At 47.6% G+C, this 16,192-nt stretch overlaps 1 protein-coding gene across 1 annotated transcript in view; it reads left to right on the forward strand.

The window, feature by feature from the left end:
- Kif3c (kinesin family member 3C) overlaps positions 1 to 16,192 on the forward strand; it is a 41,363-nt gene that overhangs the window by 21,359 nt on the left and 3,812 nt on the right. The window contains exons 2-7 of the mRNA NM_008445.2: positions 1,062 to 1,163; positions 1,645 to 1,767; positions 3,133 to 3,251; positions 3,948 to 4,064; positions 15,193 to 15,301; positions 15,944 to 16,116. Of these exons, the coding sequence (NP_032471.2) occupies positions 1,062 to 1,163; positions 1,645 to 1,767; positions 3,133 to 3,251; positions 3,948 to 4,064; positions 15,193 to 15,301; positions 15,944 to 16,116 (743 nt within the window). The remainder of the gene's footprint in view (positions 1 to 1,061; positions 1,164 to 1,644; positions 1,768 to 3,132; positions 3,252 to 3,947; positions 4,065 to 15,192; positions 15,302 to 15,943; positions 16,117 to 16,192) is intronic.

The raw sequence follows: 16,192 nt of genomic DNA on the forward strand, positions 1-16,192 counted from the left end.
GTCTTCTCCTAAAAGGATCAAAGGGAAAAGGGATGGAGTCTCTGCTCTGTGGTCCTGCTTAGAATGGACTTATGGAGTGGAAGCAGGAAAATCAGAGGTTCAAGGCTATCCCTGGCTACTTTACATAATGGGAGGGAGGGAGGAAGAGAGGGAGGCAGGGAGGGAGGGAGGGAGGGAGGGAGGGAAGAAGAGAGACACACACTGTTTCTCTCTCTCTCTCTAAGACAGGGTTTCTCTGTGAAGCCCTGGCTGTCCTAGAACTTGCTCTTTAGACTAGGCTGGCCTTTTTGTTTTGTTTTGTATTTTGTTTTGTTTTGTTTTTGTTTTTTGAGACAGGGTTTCTCTGTGTAGCCCTGGCTGTCCTGGAACTCACTCTGTAGACCAGGCTGGCCTCGAACTCAGAAATCTACCTGCCTCTGCCTCCCAAGTGCTGGGATTAAAGGCTAACCTTAACACTCACAGAGATCCACCTGCCTCTGCCTCCCGAATGCTGGGGTTAAAGGTGGATCTTACCACAGTTGGGCTGAGCATCTTAAACTGTCAATAGGCATGATAATACATACCTGCAATCCCAGCACTCAGATGGCAGAAACAGGAGGATTGCCACAAGTTCCAGGCTAGCCTGGCCTACAGTGTAAGTACCAGGCTAGCCAACATTACATAGTGAGATTCTTTCTCAGAAAACCAAGGGAAGGGCCATGTATGGTGGCACACACCTTTAATCCCAGAAATGGGAAGGTGGAGGCAGGCCCATCTCTGTGAGTTCAAGGCCAGCCTGGTCTATAAAGCAGGATCCAGGACAGCCAGTGCTGTTACACAGATAAATGCTGACTGAAAAACAAAAACAAAAACAAAAAACAAACAAACCAAACCCGAAAACAAAACAATGAAACCAATAAAGTTATGTGCTAGAACGCGATTGTAATGCTAGCACTGCTGTTCTCCACTGCAGAGAAGGTTTAAGGTTAGACCCTGCGACCAACAAACACAAAGTCCAAAATTGAGATCCTATGGCCCTTTGCCAGTCCGGTCTCTGACCCTGCCCCTCCTTGTGTTCTCAGGCCATGGAAAGCAAGCTACTCATTGGGGGGCGGAACATCATGGATCACACCAACGAGCAACAGAAGATGTTGGAACTGAAGCGACAGGAGATTGCGGAACAGGTAAGGCTGCTGGCTTCCGGTTCTCTGAGGCATACGGCCTTGGGGTCATGTGTTGGATAGGCTGGTGCGTAAGCCCTGTTGGACTGGGAATCCGGGAATTATAATGCAAAACCCGCACTACCTTGCTTGGTTTCCCTGGGTGTACCAGCTCGGGGTCTCTCTTTGGGTGAGAGGAAGTGGTAGATTCCCCTGCAGATTCATTGCCTGTATGGCTGTTTCCTAAGTCATCAAGTTAGTTACCAGTCAACTATGATGCTACCGGTAATGCCCCCAAGGTATGCCGGCTCTTAGGGCTGGGGCCTCCATGCACACAGGCCCATACCTGAAAAAGCTGTATTCACAGGGTCTGAAAAAAATGGGTCTGTGTCCACGAACAAGCCAGGTGCTACAACAGGCAGATCGAGCCAGCCCGTGTGCTCCGGTAGCCTTCCCCAGTGGGCGTGGTTTTCCCTTGTGACCCCCTTGCTCTGCCTTGCCCTAGAAACGCCGTGAACGGGAAATGCAGCAGGAGATGCTGCTCCGCGATGAAGAAACCATGGAGCTACGTGGTACCTACTCATCCCTGCAGCAGGAGGTGGAAGTTAAAACCAAGAAACTCAAGAAGGTAAGATGCGCAGCGGGTAAACAGGCCGCTGCCTAAGAGGGTGGGCCTCAAAGGCCCCTCCCCAAAGTTCAACCTCTGAGCTTGGACTGTGGGGTGGGGAGACAGCCAGGAGGCAGGCATCTGGTGCCAGGGTGTCACTTGCAGTGTACTGTGTGGTCATCCTCATGGTCCTGGCTAACTTCTCTACACTGGGAGTCACCAGTGAATCCTAGTTTTGGTAGCTGGGTCAGGGAATGCGGTGTGGCTATGGAAACTTGCGTCCAGGGAGGAAGACAAGGTCCTACACGCCACACCAAGGGACAAGAATCTGCTCACCCGGATCCTGCAGAAGTCATGGACATTTGTGACTTGAGATGGGCCTAGGGTAGGAAGTTCCAGTGTGGACTCAGGAACGAGCCCTGGGAGGCCCCAGGATTATTATTGTGGCCACTTCGAGCTGACCAGGCCCAGTCCTTAAAGCAGTTACTAGTACAGCACTCAGCGGTTAGGAGGGAAATGGGAAAGCCATTGCCGGCTCTCATGCCCTTACTTTTGAGTAGGTTACCTTCTCAACTCATTCTACCTCCAACGCTAACCGTGGATCTCCAAAATGAGACATGGTTCCATCCTTTTTAGTTTGTCTATATTTATTTAATTTTTTGGTTTTTCAAATTGGCACTGGTTTCTCCATGTAGCCCTGGCTGTCCTAGAATTCACACAGTAGATAAGGCTGGCCTCGGACTCAATATACTCACCTGCTTCTGCCTCCCAAGGTCTGGGACTAAAGGTGTGGGCCACCACCATCTGGCCTGGCTCTATTCTTTCTTTATTCAGTTATGACCTTATGACCTTTTAGTTAGTCTACATCTTATTTTCCTCACCTGTAGAAAGAGGATGTCGGGCTGGAGAGATGGCTCAGTGGTTAAGAGCACTGACTGCTCTTCCAGAGGTCCTGAGTTCAATTCCCTCATGGTGATTCACAACCACCTGTAATGGGATCCAATGCACACTCTACTGGTGTGTCTGAAGACAGCTACAGCATACTCATATAACTAAAAATAAATAAATAAATAATTTTTTTTTAAAAGGGAGAAAGAAAATGTCAGGCTAGCATGCATTCCATCAGTTCTCTTTCAGTTTGAACACTTGATGATACAGAGAGAGAGAGAGAGAGATATTGGTGAGTCCCAGTGAGTGGGAGGGACTGAGTCACGGGGAGGACAGTGGCTGCCCTTGAGATAGCCCATCCTGACGGAGTCATAGGGCTAGGCAGCCATTCTGAGTTCAGAGCAGGAAGCCCAGGCTGGGTGACGGGCCTGACTGAACTCTGCTGAGTCACACTTGTGCCTGACTGAACTCCGCTGAGTCACACTTGTGCATGTACAGCTCTATGCCAAGCTACAGGCGGTGAAGGCCGAGATCCAGGACCAACACGAAGAGTACATCCGCGTGCGGCAGGACCTGGAGGAGGCGCAGAATGAGCAGACCCGGGAACTAAAGCTCAAGTAGGGCTGGCTCCTCTTCTGGTTCTGGGTCCCCACAGTCTCCCCCATCCCTCAGGGCTTCTGTAAGAGACTCTTCGGACAGCCATATTTTGACTAAGCACTCACATGTCCATTCTTCCCCCCTTGTTTGCATTTCTGGTTGGGTTGGGTTTTTGTTTGTTTGTTTGTTTGTTTGTTTGTTTGAGACAGGGTCCTCCCACTCTGTAGCTCAAGCTGTCTTGAGGCTCAGCTGTCTTCCTGCCTCAGCTTCCCAGTTACTGGGTTAGCACATGTAGGCAGGCTTGTGCGTCTTCTTGTTTTGGGTCTAAGGTGTATGTATATGCACACCTGTGATTCAAATATGGGGGCCATGGGTTGACATTGACGATGATGATTTTGGAGACTGGGTCTCTCACTGAACCTGGAGCTCATGAGCTAGACCAGCTCTTAAGTTGTTCTACTTCCTCAGCCTGGTTTGATGGCTCCACCTCCCTCTGTCAGAGTGTCTGCTGAGTGCTAGTGGAAAATAACCCCTAGGGCCCTGGGCCCACAGTCTTTGCATTAGAAGCTGTGGTCTTCAAGTTCCATTATTGTGTGGCAATGGCATCCCTTCCACCCTTGTTACCTCCACCCCCACCCCCCCGTTCCCTCTGTGATCTCTGAGATCTCTCCCTCCCTCCCTCCCTCCCTCCATTTCTGCCTTGTACCCACCCCCAGGTACCTCATCATTGAGAACTTCATCCCCCCTGAGGAGAAGAACAAGATCATGAACCGCCTTTTCCTGGACTGTGAGGAGGAGCAGTGGAGGTTCCAGCCACTGGTGCCAGCTGGAGTGTGAGTTCCAGTGGCCGTCTGTCGGGACCTAGGGACTTGCAAGCCTCTCCCAGGGTCATGAGTGGTGAGGGGCTTGAGACCCTGTTCCAGGTCGGGTCTTGGGGAGTGGATTAAGAGGTGCACATGGATGAGTTTTGCCAGGATCTATCCTGTATGGATCACCATGAAGGAAGTGGTCAGGATGGAAAAGGAGCCTGTAAGGGGAGGGGCTTGTGGTGGGAAGCGCTTCTGTCCCCAGTGGTTAGTTCCGGTGGATACATGCATGGGCTTGTGTTGGTTGCCAGAAATTAGCAACAGTTGTTAATATTTGCTCAGCTCTGCTGTGTAAGAATACAGGCAGAAGTTAAGTCAGACATTTCTGAGCTTGTGGTCCAGAGGGAAAGATGGAGAAGTGTCATGACTGGGCACCATAGAGGCCTGCTGCAGTCTTTCTAGCTTCTCAGCTGGGTGTTCAGCAATTCCAACTGTTTCTACCCTGGAGAGCTTGAAGTCTGCACATGATGTGCAGCTGCATCAGTTAGCTGGGTGTGCAGCGCCCTCTGCTGGTAGCTGCGTAGAACGAGGCGGACCATACAAAGCGGACGGAGTGCCTCTTGCAGTGGGACCAAATCTGTATATAATGATGGAAGGATAGTACTTCTCTGGAGATTCTTTACTCTCTGTAACCTAGGGACGCTACTTCCACGGCAGGGCAGGATCCTCCCCAGAGCTGGGATCGAAGCTAGTATGAGGTTGGTAGTGTCTAAGTGCATACAACCGTTTGGGACAGGTCTGCTAGTGTACATTTTTAATCCCAGCACTGGGGAAGCACAGGCAGGATTTCTGTGAGTTTGAGTCCAGCTTGGTCTAGCAAAGTTCAGGCCAGCCCAGGGCTGTATATAGAGATCCTATCTCACAAGCAAAGCAAAGCAAAACATTATCTTCCATTACCACATACAATGGTTATTTTTAGGAAGTTTCATACTGAGAGAATTTAATTCTATTTATAGGTTATATTCACTTTTTCCAGTTCCCTAATTATATAATTTACAGATGTTTCCCTTCCCCTAGCCCTGAGATCATTATTACATTTAAATGCCTGTTTAATCTGCAATTGAGAAGGGATATTTGTTTTTGTTTTTTTCCTTGAGACAAGAGTCATGCAATGTAGCCAAGGCTGGCCTGAAATTCACTGTGTAGTTCAGGCTGGCTTTGAACTCCTGAGTTCAGTCCTCCAGATCCCTGCCTCAGGAATGCTGAGGTTACTTGTATGTGTGACATGTGCCCTGTTTAATTGAGGAAAGGAAACAAATGGGGACAGCATATGACATGTACGTATGACAGTTCCACCATGAGACCCATTTCTTTGCATTCTAACTTAATTTTATTTTAAAAACATACTTTATTTTATTTTTTTAATTGCCAACTAGTCACTTTCCTTCTTAAATTTTTATTTAAGTTTTTATTGCATTTAGCTGTGTGTTGGGAGATAGGTGAGCTTGACCCAGCGTTCATTTGATGTCAGAGGACAACTTACAGAAGTTGAGTCTCTCTACCATGTGGGTCCCAGGGATTGAACTCAGCTTGCCAGGCCAAAGCACAAGTGCATGATTTGTGTGTGTGTGTGTGTGTGTGTGTGTGTGTGTGTGTGTGTGTGTGAGTGTGTGTATGAGTGTGTGCATGCTCTGTGTGTGGATGAGAGTGTGTGTGATTTGTGTGTGTGTGTGTGTGTGTGTGTGTGTATGAGTGTGTTCATGCTCTGTGTGTGGATGAGTGTGTGTGTGTGTGGATGAGTGTGTGCATACTTTGTGTGTGTGGATGAGTGTGTGTGTGTGTGTATGAGTGTGTGTATGAGTGTGTGCATACTTTGTGTGTGTGTGTGTGGATGAGTGTGTACATGCTTTGTGTGTGTCTGTGTATGTTTGTATGTGAGTTTGAGGTAAGCACTCATGAAGGCAGGTTGTACCTGCCCCTTTTGCCCTTTTTATGTACTTGAGGCTGTCCTTGAACTCCTGATCCTCCTGCTTCCACCTCCCAAATCTGGGATTACAGGCATGAGCCAGCATACTTAGTTGAGTCAGGGTCTCACTATGTAGCCCAGGCTAGCCTTGCTCCTCTGTCTTAGGCTTCCCAGGGCTGGGATTGCAGGAATGTGCAACCTCATCTATTTGAGGCAATTCTTTAAAATTAAAAAATTATTTTTTCTCTTTAGTTTAACTTTATGTTTTATGTGCATGCGGGCTCTGCCTGCCTGTATGTCTGTGCATCACGTGCTTTCTTGGTGGCTACAAAGGCCAGAAGGTGGCACAGGATCCCTCGTGAGCCACTGTGTTGGTGCTAGGACTCCTCGGGAGGAGCAGTGGCCGGTGTTCTTAACTACCAAGCTGCCTTCCCAGACCCCACTCCTTGTTTCTTTTTAATATCTGAAAGTTGTTAGTGTTGGAATAAAGAAAATAGTTCCTCCTGCAAACCCTAGCTGAGACTGAGAGTTCACAGAGAAGCCAGGGGGTGGGCTGGTGGCGGAGGGGAGTGGTGGCCACCCCCCATCTCCCAGACTACATCTGTCCCCTTGATCTCTACTTTCACAACTGGAGCTTGGGGGAGGGGAAGGCCTTGAACATGGGTTTCTGTGAGAAGAGGGTGCTCTGGAATCTGAGGCGGTGGAAGGACCCTCCCTCCTTTCCTTCCCAGACATCTCCCACAACTCACAAAACATGACTCACGCAGGGCTGAAAACACAAAAGCTCTGTCTCTCACCACTAAAGCATTGTTCAAGTTGTGGGCTGTTTTGCTTTGCTGAGGCCTGGGATACTCTGGGATGAGAACACTGAAGACTGCACTGAGTGGAGAGACATTGTTTGAAACAAATTACCTAAGGCTGGGCTGTCCCTTAGGAAACAGCTTTTGTTAGAAGCAGCCACCCTCCCTTGATGACAGCCACAAGGATCACCCCGCCCAGGCCGCTCTCCAAAGCAAGGGGTCATTGTTACCATGGGACAATGTTTGAACATGGCTATGTCAGCTTATTTGGGAAGTCTTTTCTTCTTTCTGTCTCTTTTACCTTCATATTTTGGTTAGAGTTGGTGGATTATGCTGGTTTGTGAGTGTGCCTGTTTAATTTCTCCCTTGTTTTGCTTCTAGGGATAGAGGTTAAACTCAGTGATAGGCACTGAGTGTCTACTTTGGTGTCTACTTTGTCACACGAGAAAATGGTTGGGCTTGACTTTGTTTTAAAAACCAGTCTTAGCCAGGCGTAGCGGCGCACGCCTTTGATCCCAGCACTCGGGAGGCAGAGGCAGGCAGATTTCTAGGTTTGAGGCCAGCCTGGTCTACAAAGTTAGTTCCAGGACAGCCAGGGCTACACAGAGAAACCCTGTCTCGAAAAACAAAACAAACAAAAAAACAAAACAAAACAAAAACAAAAAACAAAAAGAGAAAGAAAAAAAAGGAAGCATAAAGACCAGTCTTAGTCCATTGCTCAGGCTGGTCCCCAACTCCTGGTCTGAAAGGACTCTCCTCCCTTAGCTCCTCAAACAGCTGGTACTACAGGCACATGCTACCCTGTTCAACTCTGAGAAACTTCTGGCATTTATTTACTTATTTATTTATTTATTTAAGTTAGCCTCTCACTCTATAGCCCTGGATGGCCCTGAATGTAGCATGTAGCTAAGGCTGGCTTTGAACTCCTGACTTTCTGCCTCCCCAGTTCTGGGATATATATGAGGGTGTGAGACCCCGTGCCCAGACTTGACCCAGCCATAGAGGAGCCAGTCTACAAACATTCTCCATGCCATCATATTGATGAAGACACCAATCTCCTGAGTCACAAGTTGGCCTCAGATGCCCCTCATCTTCTGAGTCTTCTGCTTCTACCTCCCAAATGCGGAGAGCATAGGCCCGTGGCAGCATGCCTGTTTGGTACAGTGCTTAGGATCAAACCCAGGACTTCATGCATGCTAGGTACACTCTCTACCATCTGAACTATGGTCCCACCCTCCCCACTTTGCTTTCATAGTTTTGAGACAGGGTCTCCTGTGCACTAGGTTGGCCTTAAGCTCACTTTGTAGCCATGGATGACTTAGACCTCCTCATCCCCCTGCCTTCGCCACCCAAGAACCTGGACAGAAACATGAGCTCCCACACCTGGCTCCGGGTTAGGAGAGCATTCCCTCCTCCTACAGGAGGGAAGAAGGCCAAACTGGGTTTGTTACAGAGGCAACTTTATTTTTAAAATCTTGGTAAAAACATTCCTTAAATCATATGTGGTAGCTCGCTGCTGTAATCTGAGTACTCTGGAGGCTGAGATAGGAGGATGGCCTCATGTTTGAGGTTAGCCTAGGCTGCACTTAAGTTCCAGGCAGCCTAGGCTACATTAAGACCCTGTCTCAAAAAAGTCTCTATGTGATAGGTGATGGTGGTGACATGGCTCAGCTTATGAAGGGACTTGCTAGCAATCCTGAGGCTGCATTTGATCCTTAGGACCACACTGTAGGAGGAGAGACCTCCTCCTCCAAACTATCCTCTCATCTCCACATTGGGACCATGGCATTTGTGTCCTTACCCCCAAATGAATAAATTAAGAAATTTACAGCTGCCAGGTGGTGGTTGTGAAAGCCTTCAATCCTAGCATTCAGAAGACAGAGGCAGGTGGATCTCTGAGTTCAAGGTTATCCCGGTCTACAGAGTTCCAAGACAGCCAGGGCTACACAGAGAGACTCTGTCTCAAAAAGCAAAAACAAACAAACTTTAAGTAAAGCTTCGCAGGGTGTGAGACTTGAGAGGAAGAGGACAGTGAAATGCAGACGCACAGGGCTGTGAAATAAGGTGAGCAGGTGAGCTGAGGAGAAAATGGGAGCAGACACAGAAAAGTCCCATCTGCTGCCCTGGGAATGTATGGAAGACCAGGAAGTCCAGAGGGTGCTGGATGCCTGTTCTCAGAGTAAGAGAAGAATGCCGTAGCAGGGAGCTGGAGACAGGGCTCAGTAGTCAAAGGCATATGCTGGTCTTACAGAGAATCTGGGTTTGAGTCCCAGCACCTGTGTCAGGCAGATTACTATGCCTGCCTGTAACTCCAGCTGCACACACACACACACACACACACACACACACACACACACACACACACACACACACACATTTTCAAGAGAAAAGAGTGACTAGAAACAACTGACAATGAGAACAGTGTCCACCCTTGAGATGGAGCTTAAGTTTCCATTTTACCACTGTTGTTTTATTTATATGGGCGTTTTGCCTGCACAAATGTCAGTACCAGTTGTGTGCTAGCCGCCCACAAAGGCTAGAAAGACAGTGTTGGATTCGTGGAAATTGAAGTTGTGAGCTCCTGTGTGGGTGCAGAGACTCAAACTGGGGTCCTCTAGGAGAACTGAGTGAGTGCTCTTCAGCACAGTCATCTCTCTAGCCTCTTCTCCATTGAATTTAAAGTCAGGTTTTCATGTAGCCCTGGACTGGCTGGTGGACCTTGAATTTGTTGTGTAGACAAAGATCTGCCTCCTGAGTGCTGGTACTACAGGAGTACGCCCCTGCCTGGTATATGTATGTGGTCCTGAGTGCTGGTACTACAGGAGTATGCCCCTGCCTGGTATATGTATGTCGTCCTGAGTGCTGGTACTACAGGGGTATGCCCCCTGCCTGGTATATGTATGTGGTCCTGAGTGCTAATACTACAGGAGTATGCCCCTGCCTGGTATATGTTTGTGGTCCTGAGTGCTGGTACTACAGGAGTATGCCCCTGCCTGGTATATGTATGTGGTCCTGAGTGCTGGTACTACAGGAGTATGCCCCTGCCTGGTATATGTATGTGGTCCTGAGTGCTGATACTACAGGAGTATGCCCCTGCCTGGTATATGTATGTGGTCCTGAGTGCTGGTACTACAGGAGTATGCCCCCTGCCTGGTATATGTATGTGGTCCTGAGTGCTGGTACTACAGGAGTATGCCCCTGCCTGGTATATGTATGTGGTCCTGAGTGCTGGTACTACAGGAGTATGCCCCTGCCTGGTATATGTATGTGGTCCTGAGTGCTGGTACTACAGGAGTATGCCCCTGCCTGGTATATGTATGTGGTCCTGAGTGCTGGTACTACAGGAGTATGCTCCCTGCCTGGTATATGTATGTGGTCCTGAGTGCTGATACTACAGGAGTATGCCCCCTGCCTGGTATATGTATGTGGTCCTGAGTGCTGATACTACAGGAGTATGCCCCTGCCTGGTATATGTATGTGGTCCTGAGAATGACACCCAGAATTTTGTCCATGCTAAGCAAGTATTCTACCAACTGAGCTACAACTCCAGCCCCAGGAGTAGGGTTTTAATATTAAAGAGAAAGATAGGATGTTAGTCCATTGGGGGCAGGGTGTCCTAGGAGCCTGGGATCTGCTGACATGTTAACTGTCATTCTGGGTCCTTTGGAGGTGTGGATAACTACAGAGCCGCAACCCAGCCATAGCCTGTTTACTACATAGTAGGCCTGGGCAGCAAAGGGAGCAATGGATGCCTGGTGTCCCAATTCCAGACTCCCTTCCCCCAGCCCCTTCTTCCCTATGCAGGCCACCCAGAATAACCCTGGCCGCTTTATTGGGTCGGACTGCCAGTTCCCACTGACCCGCTGCTGTGCCGACTTAGCCTCGTCCCTCTATCCTATTTCCTGAGTGTGCGTTCTCAAAGGCTGTTCCTGGCCCCAGCATGTCCCACATGCACTCCTGAAAGACAGTGCAGAGTCATAAGAAGAGTACTTGGGGAGGTTCTGATTTTTGGGGTTGCTAATTGTACGACCTTAGTACAAAGGGCACTTGGCTTTTCTAAGCCTGTCTCCCAGTTTCATCTATACCTTAGGAGCATTGTTAGAAAATTCAAAGAGATGTGGAGTGTTCCTTCTCATTGATAAACTACTTTCCTGGTATTCCCACTCTTCTCTGTGGGGTGATGATGCAGTTCTACCTGTGTGCAAGGCTGCACTAAAGCTGACTCTCTGGCACCTAGCCTTTCTGGCTTCCTAGAGCCCCTGGGAACAAAAGGGAATGGGACTTCTAGAGCCTTCTTATCCCTTGTTTTCATTTGTAAAGAGGCTCAGTTAGGACCACTGAGTGGAGTTGGGCACTTTTTGGTGTGCATGGTAAACTATATTTAAGACAAACTTCTCAGGGCTGGAGAGATGACTCTATCAGTGACATATATAGGAACCTGAGTTTAGATCTTCAGCACCTATATAAAAAGTCAGGCATGGTAGTATATGCTTGTAATCCCAGCATGGGAGAGGCAGAAATCCTAGGCTCCTGAGGGCTTGCTGGGCAGCCAATCTAGCCTAATTGGAAAGCTCTAGGTTCAGAATTTGCCTCAAAAATAAGGTGGTTGTCCTAGGGTTTCTATTGCTGTGATGAAACACTATGACCAAAGGAAAGTTGGGGAGGAAAGGATTTATTTAGCTTACACTTTCAGGTAACAACATTTCATCACTGTGGGAAGGCAGGACAGGAACCTGGTGGGAGGAGCTGATGCGGAGGCCATGGAGGAGTGCTGCTTACTGGCTTGCTCCTCATGGCTTTCTCAGTCTGCTTTCTTATAGAACCCAGGACCACCAGCCTAGGGATGACACCACCCACAATGGTTTGGGCACACCCTTCATCAGTCACTAATTAAGAAAGTGCCCTGAGCTGCGTGTGGTGGTGCACGCCTTTAATCTTAGGCAGAGGCAGGCGGGTTTCTGAGTTCAAGGCCAGCCTGGTCTACAAAGTGAGTTCCAGGACAGCCAGGGCTACACAGAGAAATCCTGTCTCGAAAAACCAAAAAAAAAAAAAAGAAAATGCCCTATAGGCCTGCCTATGGACATATATATAAGTACACTGTCACTGTCTTCAGACACACCAGAAGAGGGCGTCAGATCTCATTACAGGTGTTTGTGAGCCACCATGTGGATGCTGGGATTTGAACTCAGGACCTTCAGAAGAGCAATCAGTGCTCTTAACTGCTGAGCTATCTCTCTAGCCCACCCTTTGGTTTTTAAATTACACATCAATTCCTTGTTTTGTTTGCTGCTTATTTGTTTTGAGCAATTCAAATAGTATGTTACATTCATCAAGCTGCTCAGAGGAGAAGTCTGAAGGTGTGGACATGGTAGCTCATGCCTGTGATCCCAGCACTGCAGAAAACAAGACAGGATGAGCAAGATTACAGGATGATGAAGAGTTTGGGGTCAGGTTGAGCTACATAGCAAGATACTACAGTATAAAACCAGAACAGGCTGAATGTGCTAGCTCATGCCTATAACCCCGAGCTTGGCCAGTAGAGGCAAGATGATGAAGAGTTAAAGGCCAGCCCTTGGTGACATAGGCTGTCTGAAACAGAAAGAAAGAAGAAAAAGAAAGTAAAAGAGACAGGGGCATGGCTCAGTTGGTAGACTACTACGTATCATGCATGAAGCCCGGGGCGGCCCCTAGTGTCATGATATATTACCTGTATTATTATATACCTATAACTTCAGCACTCAGACAGTGCAAGCTAAAGGATCAAAAATCCAAGGTTGTGCTATGCTCCGTAGTAAGTTCCGGGTCACTCTGGCCTATGTGAGACTCAGTCTCGGTAAAGCAAAGCAGTACAGGGATGGGTCAAGTAGCCAACTTACAAAAAATTATTTTTGTTTGTTTCTTTGTTTTTGAGATAAGGTTTCTCTGTGTAGCCATGGTCATTCTGTAACTTGCTTTGTAGACCAGGATGGCCTTAAATTCAGAGATTCATCTGCCTCCCAAGTGCTAGAATTAAAGGTGTGTGCCACACCACTGTCCAGCTTTTCTTAATTATGAATGAATTATTAATTATTATGTATGAGTGTGTTTTTTTGCATGTCTATATGTGTACCTATGTTCTTGCCTGGTGTCCTCAGAAACCAGAAGAGGATATTTTGATCTCCTGGAATTGGAATCAGGGTCCTCTGCAAGAGTGTAAATGCTTGTACCAGTGCAGCTAAATACCCAGCTCTACCTTTGTTATTGTTTTGAAACAGAGTGTTCCCTGGCTGGCCTGGGAAAGGTAAACCAAATTGACTCTGAACTCACACCTCCCTGTTTCTACCTCCTGAGTGCTGGGATTAAGAGTGTGTACCATCGCTGGGCAGTGGTGGCGCACGCCTTTAACCCCAGCACTTGGGAGGCAGAGGCAGGTGGATTTCTAAGTTCGAGGCCAGCCTGGTCTACAGAGTGAGTTCCAGGACAGACAGGGAGGGCTACATAGAAAAGCCCTGTCTTGGGAAAAAAAAAAAAGTGTGCACCATCACACCCAGCTACCTTATTTTTTAATCTTTGTCATTTTGTGTGTATAAGAGTGTTTTGCCCACACATATGCCTACGTACTGCATTCATGCATTGTTCAGAAGGCAGCGTCAGATCCGTTGGAACTGGGGTTGCGGATGGTTGTGAGCCATTATGTGGATGCTGGGAATTGAACCTAATCCTCTGGCAGAGCAGCTAATGCTCTTAACCCCTACGCCAGCCTTACCTTATCTCTTGAGACAGGGTCTATTTCTAGACATGTAGCTCACCAATTAAACTAGGCTAACTGGTGAGCAATCTCTGAAGATCTTTCTCTCGCTGCCTCCCAACCCTGGGAGTTATTACTCTGTCTAGCTTTTACATGGGCACTGTCTCAAGACAAAAGGCAAGTGCTGGCACTCTCCATTTCTCCTTCTGTGTTTGCCTGTCTGTTCCTTTGCTTTTGTTGTGCTAGGGATTGAACCTAAGGTCTTGAACTTGGCAGGCAAGTGTTCTCGCACTGGAACAGATCCATGGCTCTCTTTTTTTGCTTCTCACCTTTTTGGGGTGTTTTAGACAAGAGTTTATGTAGCCCAGATTGATCTTGAACTCTTTGATTTTCCTGCTGGGATCAAAAGCATGCACCTAGTTTAACCATTTTATTGTTTTAACTCTTATGAATGACATGGAAAAGCAGACCATCAATAATCAATGTGTGTGTGTGTGTATGTATGTATATAGACATGTGCACGCACAAGTAAGAGTGTGCACAGGAATGCATGCATGCTAGAGTATACATGACGTGTATGCACATCCTGTGGAGGTAAAAGGATAACCCCGGGTGTCATTACTAAGCACCATCCACCTTTTGTTTGAGACAGAGTTGGCCTTAGGCAGGACTGACTAGTTGAGGTCTTCCTGTCTTTGTGTCTAGAATGAGGGTTATAAGTGTTTGTGAGACCATGCTTTGCCTTTTTTTTTTTTTTAACACGGTTTCTTTTTTGGTTTTTCAAAACAGGGTTTCTCTGTTTGCCCTGGCTGTCCTGGAACTCACTCTGTAGACCAGGCTAGCCTCAAACTCAGAAATCCGCCTGCCTCTGCCTCCCAAATGCTGGGATTAAAGGCATCTGCCACCACTGCCTGGCTTTATGTGGTATCTTAGTCAGTGTTCTATTGCTTTGAAGAGACACCATGACCACGCTTATAAAAGAAAGCATTTAATTGGTGCTGGCTCATAGTTTCAGAGATTTAGTCCATTATCGTTATGGGGGCAAGCAGCCAGACCAGGTGCTCTAGAAGCAGCTGAGTGTTCTCCATCTGGATCCACAGGCAACGGGAAGAGAGCATCATTGGGCTTGGCTCTGACTTTTGAAAGCTTCAAAGCCCCCCCTCCCATGACATACTTCCTCCAACAAGGCCACACCCTGGTGACCAAGCATTCAAATCTATGAGTCTTTCTCATTCAAACCACTGCACGTAGGCTCTGGGGATTAACCTCAGCTCCTCATCCCAGCATTTAATCAGCCCTTTTATTGTGAGAGAGTCATAAGACAGATATATGTTGATTTCCTTATACCAGTTTACGTTGTCAGATTGTATTGGAACAAGAAAACTGTAGAGCCCTGAGTGCACAGGGCCTCCCAGATACCTGGGTAATAGTTCCTAATGATGACATTTAGTTTGGGTTTGAGGAAATCCCTTCTAATCCATCCTGGTGATTTAGGACTATAATCCTAGCATTGGCAGTTGAAGCAGGGGGCTCAGTAGCTTAAGATCATCCTTGGCTATATAAGTTCAAGGCCTACCTGGGTTGCATGAGACCGCATCTTAAAACAGGTAAAATCTCACTAAACCAACAATAAGCTCTTTCTATCATCCCATCTCCCTATAGGAATAACAGCCAAATGAAGAAGCGTCCAACTTCTGCGGTGGGCTACAAGAGACCTATCAGCCAGTATGCTCGGGTTGCCATGGCAATGGGGTCCCATCCCAGATACAGAGTAAGAAGCTGGGAAGCAGAAACCAGGAAGGGAGAGAAACCCAAGGAGAAGGGATGCTTACAGCATGTGCTTCCTCTTGGGGTTGGGGTTGGTCTTGTGTATTCAGATGCTAAGTTCTGTGCCCCAAGATAGGATGCAGTCTGGATATGCGCATTGTATTGAGCAATGTGACCCCAATAATTTATAATTATTTATTATTTATAATTGGATAATAAAAGGCTAGAGGCTATGACTGGACAGGAGAGGAAGGTGGAGCCTGAGATGGGGATATGTGTGTCTCAGGTAGGGACCAGGAGGAGAAGGAAGAAGGTAAGGGAAGATGGAGGTGGTCATGAGGCAGGATGGACCAATAGTAGTATGTAGTCAAGAGAAAAAACACCCTGAGGACCCATAAAGAGCAGAGCAAAAAGAGCAAGTCTCAGTTGGCAAGTAACACAGGGCCTATGGCTACGATGTACAATAGAACAACTCAGAACCTGCCAGGATTACAGCTCACTAATAAAACTGTATCAGGTTTGTGTCTTATTCAGGAGCTAGTTGGGCTAGAGTGTAGGAAGAACCCTCATAGATTACTTTTATAAGTATCCCATCCTATTTGTTACTTAAGACCCAGTGCCTAGAAGATGTATTATTTTACCACAGGCTGAAAATATAATGTTTTTGGAACTGGATGTGTCCCCACCGGCTATCTTTGAGATGGAGTTTTCTCATGACCAAGAGCAAGACCCACGGGTACTACACATGGAGAGGCTCATGAGGTTGGACAGCTTTCTGGAAAGACCGTCCACAACTAAAGTGCGAAAGTCGAGATCCTGGTTAGTACAACCGTGGTCAGAGTGAGCACTGGACTGCACGGATTGGTCAAGGCTGAAGAGGGTCTGAGTGGCAACC

Source organism: Mus musculus, chromosome 12, assembly GCF_000001635.26.
Source record: "Mus musculus strain C57BL/6J chromosome 12, GRCm38.p6 C57BL/6J".
In the NCBI taxonomy this organism is placed as follows: domain Eukaryota; kingdom Metazoa; phylum Chordata; class Mammalia; order Rodentia; family Muridae; genus Mus; species Mus musculus.